General features: G+C 53.5%; 1 protein-coding gene across 1 annotated transcript in view; it reads right to left on the bottom strand.

Moving 5' to 3' along the window:
- Positions 1-3476: 3476 nt before the first annotated feature.
- Mief2 (mitochondrial elongation factor 2) overlaps positions 3477-8546 on the bottom strand; it is a 5528-nt gene continuing 458 nt past the window's right edge. The window contains exons 2-4 of the mRNA XM_010637437.3: positions 6584-6737; positions 6084-6243; positions 3477-5564 (exon numbers count right to left, since the gene is read on the bottom strand). Of these exons, the coding sequence (XP_010635739.1) occupies positions 4510-5564; positions 6084-6243; positions 6584-6730 (1362 nt within the window). The 5' untranslated portion in view covers positions 6731-6737 and the 3' untranslated portion in view covers positions 3477-4509. The remainder of the gene's footprint in view (positions 5565-6083; positions 6244-6583; positions 6738-8546) is intronic.

Raw genomic sequence — 8546 nt, 5'->3', positions numbered from 1 at the left:
TATGTAGTCTAGTGGGATTTTTCCACCGAGGCAAAGGCTAAGGTTGAGGGCAGTCATCTTGTGCAGGCCCAAGCAGTCTCTCACAGGGCTGCAAGATCCAGATTGAGTTCCCCATCATTCTGAATGGTTGAACTCCGCCGTTCTATTACAGGTTTCCCACACCCTTTCTTTAAAGATGTTCAAGTTGGGAACTCAGAAAAATACCCTTGATGACCACCTCTGTCTTTGCAGAGTGGGTCCAAAGACTTGCACAGTCAGGAGGTCCGAGAGTGCCGGGGGGGGTATGGGGGTTCAAGGGCAGCGGGGGGGGGTATGGGGGTTCAAGGGCACCCTTCCCGGTGCTTGAGCGATGGCTGCTGGGTCGGGAGCAGGCGTGGTTCTCCTTCCCGCGGTGGATTGGGCCCGGCCTACCTTCCCGGCACTTGAGTGATGGCTGCTCTAAACTTTCAGTCTTCTTGCCTCAGCCTCCCAGAGTAGTTGGGATTATAGGCATGTGGCACCACACTGTTTTTGTTTTGTTTTGTTGACTAATGCTAAGGTAGAGGCTCCATGGGCGCTGTTACTATTTTATAAATTACCATTTATGCTATACATTGTTTTCCTTCTACCTTGAGTAGATGGGAGTCACTTCTTTGCCAAAGTCATCAGAACTGTTGGTTCTGGGTCACCTGGTAAAGTCAAGGAACTGAAACATCTGGTTTTGCTGAAGGATCTAGATATTAAGATCCATAGGCCCTGCACCAGGGCACACCCTGCTCACTCTGGCAGGCTGACTTGGGTCTTCTATTAAGTGGGAATAAGTGGATTTAGCAGTAGCAAATTTTGCCAAGAGCCATGATCCAGCCAGCATAGGCCATAGAGCCTGTAAAGGCTCCTCGCAAAATGTCCATCTGCTTCCTGTTCTCTGGCTAGAAACTGAAGGCCATGAACCTTGGCTAGTGACAGAATCATAACATTTTGCAAACCAGCCAAGCACTCTGGGAGGCTGACACAGGAGGATCACAAATTTGAGCCCAGCCTAGGCAACTTAGCAAGACCCCATCTGAAAACAAAAGGCTGGAGATTGTAGCTCAGTACTCCCTGGGTTCAACCCCAACATACCACACACACACACACACACACACACACACACACACACACAATCTTGCTCCCTTTTAACTCATCCTATTTTCTCCCTACACACACACACACACACACACTATCTTGCTCCCTTTTAACTCATCCTATTTTCTCCCTACATCCATGCTATGACAGGAAAATGAAGCATTACCTGAAGTAGACAGCCTCCACAAAGCAGTCTGTACCAGACCTGACAAGGGTCTAGGCTTATGAGAGGGGGTTGTTTTGTTTTGTTTTTGAGACAGGATTTCACTAAGTAGCTCAGGCTGGCCTTGAACTTGTGATCCTCCTCCCTCAGCCTCCTGAGTGCTGGGATTACAGGTGTGCACCACCACACTCAGCTGAGAGGGGTCCTGGGCAGAGCTCACAGCCTGGAGTGTGGCTTAGTAGTACAGTGCCAGCCAGCATAAGTGTGGCCCCAGGTTCCAACTCTAGACCACAAGACTCAAACTGAGCTGGGTTCTGGGTAGATGACTCCAGTCTTCTGTCAGCCCATCCCTAGAGCAAGACTGTGTGATCCAGGGCCCTCACTTGGCAGCTGGGATGGGCCCTGCTGCATGCAGTGTGGTGACACAGATGTAGGAAGGTAGCATAAAGGCCAAACAAGCTCATTCCAGGGCAGCTGTCCTTATGTCAGACAGAAGCCTAGAATTAGGACCAAGGATTTAGCTCAGGACTGGCGATTTGGCTCAGTGGTGCTGCCACCTGCCTCGCCAGAGCAAGGTGCTGAGTTCCATTCTCGGTTTAAAAAAAAAAAGCCTAGCATTGCCCACCCAGCTGGTCCCATGGTTGCCCAGGAAGGTCTTCTGTGCTCCCAGTCACACAGACGAGAGGACTGAGACACAGGCCTTGTTCTCAGCTGTTCCCTTGCCACCCTTCCGTAACTAGTAACACTGCTCCGAGCTCCTCACACATTAAGACCTGAGTGCAGCTCTCAAACCACATCCAGGCCAGCAACCTCAACCAAGCCAGTCTCCCACCATCACTGCTGTCCTGTGTCCCACACAGTCCTGCACTCACAGCTGGAAGGGGAGAGCTGCTCAGGAACAACTCTGTGGGAAGACAGAAATAGGACGTGACAGCATGTAGCTGTACACGTGGTCCAAAGTGCTCCCCAGGCCTCAGATGCCATCTGTGGGTACAGGAGTGAGTCTAGCTTGGTTCCTGGGGATGCCTAGATAACCTGGCTTTACAGCTTCTCAGCCCCACTTGTGGGCCATAAGGAGAGGCTGGGAGGTGGTGGAGAAGACTTCTCCAAACACTCGTGGTCATGGCTGAACACACAGAGGGGCTCGGCCGCTCAGCCCTTGGGAAAGAAATCTTAACTACAGTAGTTGGTTCTGTTGCTAATAAGACTTCACACCAAGGCACTCTTCGTGTTCTCACTTCATACAACTTACGTACTGACTATGTCCACCTAAGATGTGTGTGCTGAGGTCTGAATTTCTGACCGGGACTTAGAGGCCTTTGGGAGGTGACTAGGTAAGAGGTACAGCCCACATTGTTGGCTTAGTGCTCCTACAGAAGAGGCACTGAGATACCTTAGCTGACATCCATGAACTAGGACACGGGCCTTCACCAAACAAACTCTTGTTTATACCTTGATCTCAGACTCCCAGCCTCCAAAATTGAATCTCTGTCATTTATGAGCCATTCAGCCTATTTTGTTATAGCAGTCTAAAAGGACTGACACTACTTTTTTGTTTGTTGTTTCGTTTTTTTGAGACAGAGTCCCATTAGTAGGTCACTATGGGCTTAAATTCACCACGTAGCCCAAACTGGCCTTGGACTTGTGGCAATCCTCTTGTCTCAGCCTCACAAGTGCTGAGATTACAGGCATGTACTACTTAGCTTGGCCCCTAAGCACTACTTCTTAAAAATAACCCTTGGGATGCAGCTGGGCATGGTGGTGCACACCTATAATCCCAGCACTCAGGAGGCTGAGGCAGGAGGATTGCTGTGAGTTTGAAACCAGCCTGGGCTACATAGTGAGTTTCAGGTCAGTATCAACTACATAGTGAGACCCTGTCTCAAAAAAAACGAAAACAAAAAACAAAAACAAAAAAAAACCCACACTAATACTAATACTAATAATAACCCTTGGGGATTTAGCTCAGTGGCACCATGCCTGCCTTGCAAGCACAAGGTCCTGCGTTTGATCGCTGGTACCATACACACACACAAAAAAAGATCCTATCATAAAATAAACTCTTGGGCCGGGGACTTAGCTCAGTGGCACCACACCTGCCTCACAAGTGCAAGGTCCTGAGTTTGATTCCCGGTACCAAACAAAATAAACCCTATCATCTCCAGGTTGATCCCAAGTCCTCCGGGCTAAGCCACAGGACTCAGCTCCAATCAGCAGCCTGTGAGTGCCAAGATGCCCCTTCCCAGCAAGTCACACGTGGGAGAAGTTTCGAATTTATTCTTGTTCACATTCAAGGCATAGCTTTGTTTCAGCAGGAGTGATACTGGGATAGGCGGTACCCCTGGGAAGAGGAGGGAGAGTGCCCCCCTCCAGCCCCACTACTTCACACAGCTACAGAACAGGAATGAGGACACCAAATGAACAGTTCACTTTGGCACTCTGTGAAGGTATGAGGCCATCCCCACACCCCAAGCCTCCAGGAAGGTGTAGGGCACATCTTCTACTCTTCAGGGGGCCCAAAGCAGCAACAGACCTTGAGGAAAGGGCTCTCCCAGGGGTCTCTACAGCCTGAAGAGAAAACTCTCAGCTGGGGGGAAAGGGGCCTTCCCTGAGGTATAAGGTGGGTAGCAGGTCAAACTTTGCTTCTGCTCCAGAGCTCCAGAGCTCCAGAGCTGCAGGACTCAAACACACAGAAGACTTCAGGAAAACATCCTTCAAGAGCAAAGAGCTGTCCTTCGGAGTCTCCGGTGACTCAGCCCCCAGGATGAACAAAGGCATGACAATTAAAAGATCAGGCACTCTGTGCCTCCAGAACGCCTGGAGCTGGTACCCAAAGCAAGCAGTAAATTTCCCTGTTGGCAGAGAAATGGAGCAGCCTTTACCTGGCCCAGGATGGCACAAACCATGCTCTCAGTGGATTCATTGCTGGTGATGATGACCTGAGCCTAGGTCCTGCATCAGTCCCAAAGGGCTGAAGGGGCACCTGCAGGAGTAGCTGGTGCTTTAAGCCGCACAGGGCAGCCCAGCCACTCAGGTGACAGCAACCCAAGCTCTCTCCAAGATCAGGGACCCAGGAGACTATAGCTTACACAAGTGCCCCTCCCCCATGGACTGAGGCAAGCTACCCTCCTTTGTTTTGGCTGTAAGCACGCAAAAGCCCACTCTGTGACTCCCGGGGGTCAGGGCTGCAGGTACAGCTCACCAGCATCAGAAAACATGCTGGCTCCCCGGTTCCTGCTCATCTAGAGCAGCCTTTCAGGTGCCTGGAGACCACTGTATAGTGCATAGCCCATGTCATCAATCTCTTCCTCCCGAAAGCTACCCAAGAGGTTCACGCTAGGGTCAAAGTGGCAGGGCAGGCTGGCCTGCTCCAAACTGCCAATGAGCAACTCCAGAGCCTGCAGAAAGCGCTCTCCCAAGGCCTCTTCAGTCCAGTCCATTTCCTCCTCCCCCAGATGCAGCACCACCTGGGTCAGATGGCCGCGGCCCAGGCGTCTGAGGGCTGGGTGGCGATGGCAGACGCCAAACAGCAGCAGCAGCAACCTCCGGCGAGTGCCAGCATCATGGTCATCAAGGGCCTGCAGTCTGGCAGCCTCCACTGGATATAAGTCTTGAAGCCAGAGGTTCCCCGCTATCCCCTCCAGGGGCCAGGCCAACAGGAGACGGTCATCCTTGTTGGCCCCAGCGACTGTCACAAGCATGATCATGGTAAGCTCCAGGCACTCATGCTGCACCTCCAGCAGCAGCTCCTCTGTGGCCATGCTGGGCTTGATCAGGCACCCAAGCAGGCCACCAATGGCCGGCCAGTAGACTGAGGCACTCAGGGTTTTTCGAAGCAGCTCCAGCAGGACTCGAGGGGAGAGGTAGCCCCCAATTAGGAAGCGGTCCCAGGGGCTGCTCCCACGTGGGTGGAACTCAAGCTGAGTCCTGCGCACGGCCCAGCAGCGAGGATCTTGAGCCACAGTGTCCACTCCAGGCACCAGGCTCCACAGGCCTGGTTCCAGCACCAGTGGTGCCAGGAGACGCACATGCTCCATGGTCCCAGCCTGCAGCCCCTCATAGAGTGGTCCTCCAGGCACGAGTGCCCCAAAGGGCAGTTCTGGGAATTTGTTCCTCAAGTAGGCCTGCAGCTCCAAGGCAATGTCCCCGGCCAGCTGTTTGGCCAAAGCTACATGAGCTGCTGGGATAACCACATGGTCCCGCTCAAATGCCAGCAGCTTCTCCTGGAACGTCAGACACAGTGGCACTGGGGAGATGAGCTGAGGTGGCATCTGAGGTTCCAAATCTGTAGGTCCCTCTGCAGAAAAAGGGAGCAGGGGAATGTGACAGAATGCTCCGTGACGAGAGAGAGACTTGATTACTAGTTGAGCATTAGCTCTTGTCCTTGTTCTTACCTGAAACAGCCACTGCAAAAGCACTGAGTCCAGGTCTCAGGACAGTGAGTGCTTGATGACAAAGTCTCACTGGCTCAGAGGCCCAACATTCTGGCCTTACAGCTAAAATAGCTTCATGCGGGGCAAGGAAGTCTTGCCCCTCTCCAGGCCTCAGTTTTCCCACGTGAGGCCACCCACCTTACTTGAGTAGGACGTAAGAAGACAAAAACATGATCCTAGAGCAAGGGCTATAACTCAGACAGCTTGGGTGCTGTCTCCACCACCAATGCAAAACAAAATAAGACACTCATTAAACATCTGAAGAGCCCACAGCCCAGAGAGGAGCAGGGATTCAAGTAGGGTTGCAAGGACAGTCAGTGGTGGAGCCTGACTGACCTCCCAAATTCGACCACCCACATCAGAAGGGGAGGGGTGCTGCTCACCTGGACCAGAGGGTAGGGCCAGGGGCAATATGGGGTGACTGAGGGCAGCAGGTGGGGGCCGGGGCTGTTGGTGTGGTGTGGCCTTGAGCAGACTCAGTTCCTTCCAGCTGTCTTCCTTGGTGTCATCCTCATCACGAGGGGTAGTGGCTCTGTCAATAAGCTGCAGGTAAAGTGACATAAATCAGAGTAAATGATGCCTGGGCAGCCATGGCAAAGTTTTGGGGCAAAGCAAATCAGGATGCTGGGGTGAAAAAACGGGTGTCCTGGGCCGGGGATTTGGCTCAGTGGTTCCACCGTCTGGCGCAAGGACCGGAGTTCGATCCCCAGTACCAAAAACAAAACAAAACAAAACAAAAAAAAAAACCCAAAAAACAAACGGGTTGTCCTAGGTTCCAATGGCAGCCTTAGGAAGTCCAACCACCCCTCCTGTGACCTGTCTTCAGGACCCAGCCCTCTCCTATTCTGGAAGCCTCAGGCAGGCCCACCCAGCCTGGCCTTACCCGCTTCACAGCCAGGGTGGCAATGCCCAGCACAGCAGCCCCGCCCACGCCCAGCACCAGACGGGCGTTGGCCAAGAGGAAGTCCACAGCGCTGCCCAGGCCCTCCTCACCACGCTGCTTTCCCCGCTTCTGGGAGAACTCGGCCATGGTCCACCTGCAAGAGAGGCAGGAGAGCAGGGCAGGGCAGGTGAGGGTGAGGGTGGGGGTGGCCAGGCTGGCAGGGGGCCAGCATGGGCAGGTACTCTAGGATAATTGAGGGCTGGCCCATGGTTAGCTTCCTGGGAATTTCTCCTAAGAAAGAGGACACTAAAGAGGGTTTCTTCCCAGGAGAGATGAGGGAGCTGGCAAGCCCTCTCCCTGAAACATACAAACAACTCAGCCCTGCAAATGGGAGCTCATACAGAAAGGCCCTGGGCCTGTGGCAGGTCAGAGAAGAGATCATATTTCCTGATCTCCCTGTATAAGATCTCTGATACCACCAAAGATCCATGAGGTGTGTCTTATCATCATCAGCCCTACTTTACAGCGATGGAAGCTACCAAGTCACAGAATAAAGTGGTGAGGTCTCAAACCCATGACAACAAAGTCTCCAGACTCATCCATCCCCAGGAAGCAAGCAATCCTCCCCAAGCCATGTGGCCGGGCCCTTGGGTGCCTAACAAAGGCAGGGCACAGGACCCCTCTCTGATATTCTTTCAGGAGCAACACAAAACCCAGAGAGGACCTGCAATTTGAGGTCTCAGACTGGTGGGGATCAGATCATTGGTAGGGGCCACCGTGAAGCTGTTACCTCCCCACCCACAAATCTTGACAGGAAAACCATGAGGGGCAGAACTATCAAGTCAGAGGACAGGCTGAGAAGATCCAGGCTGCTTCAGCCTCCTTCCAATGGATATGTGCAAGTCAAGGCTGAAGGCCCCACTGTCAGGGTGGCAAGCAGGACAACCCTAAAGATTCAGTCCTAGAGGGCTTCCCAGGGTCTCTGGAGAGGGTGCTTTCCAGGCCTCTTGGGCCTGGGATAATGTTGGAGATGGAGGGAAGTGTCCTCAGCTGCTGGAAGGCCAAAAAACAGAAGGTGAGGCAAGGGCCTAGTCAGGGCCTGTTTTCTCACCCATAAAAGGGCACTCAGCAGTCAGAAAGGCTTACAAGTGACCAAGTTCTTAAGTGTGCAACTGGCTGGGATCAGGCAGTTGGGAAGTGAAGGCAGAAATCTCCCAGGGCTCAGTCCACCAAACTACAAGGTCACAGCCTGCTGGGACACCAAAGGACTTCTGCCCTCCCTGCTGGGCTCTGGGTATCTGGAGCCCAGCTGCCAGATTACAAGATGCCTGGAGTAGCTGAAGCCTGAGGCACTGTGTGACTAAGCCTGGACACCTGTCTTCAGGGGCAAACTAAAAATAAGATGTAGCTCTGGGGCCTGCGAGGTCATAGGCCAGCCAGTTGACCCACCACCGCCCCAGAGCCAGGTTCTGCTTCCTCATCCAGCACAGGGTCCAATACCGACAATGTTCCCAGGGGGACCAAGAACCCACTTTACAAACAGTAAAGTCCTTTAAATTCCAGCACCTGTCTAGACTAGACTCAGCCTGGACCATGATAGGGTCGCATAGGCCCCAACCGCAGCCTTCCAACTCTGGGAAGGTGGAGAAGGCACGGGTGTTTAAAAATAACCTGACTGGGCCAAACCACTCCCTGGACACCGCCTGTCTTTCCCCTCGACCAAACCCTCCTGTCCCCGGCCAAGGCCTAGCAGGCCGCGCAGCAGGCTATAGAAGAGCCTGGGAGAGCCGCTTTCATGGGGAGGTCGCCGACGCCTTGGGATCCAAGGGCAGTAGCCCAAACAGGAAGGGCCAGGATGGATTCGAACTCCGGCTTCGGGATCCAAAGTCCTCCCTTCCCCGAGCGGCTGACCACGGGCCACGCCCCCGAACCGCGTCTCGGACGCGGGCCACGCCCGGGGCTG

Source organism: Fukomys damarensis, unplaced genomic scaffold (assembly GCF_012274545.1).
Source record: "Fukomys damarensis isolate Sample0158 unplaced genomic scaffold, DMR_v1.0_HiC HiC_scaffold_23, whole genome shotgun sequence".
NCBI classification, from domain to species: Eukaryota; Metazoa; Chordata; class Mammalia; order Rodentia; family Bathyergidae; genus Fukomys; species Fukomys damarensis.
This window is presented reverse-complemented; position numbering and strand designations above follow the sequence as displayed.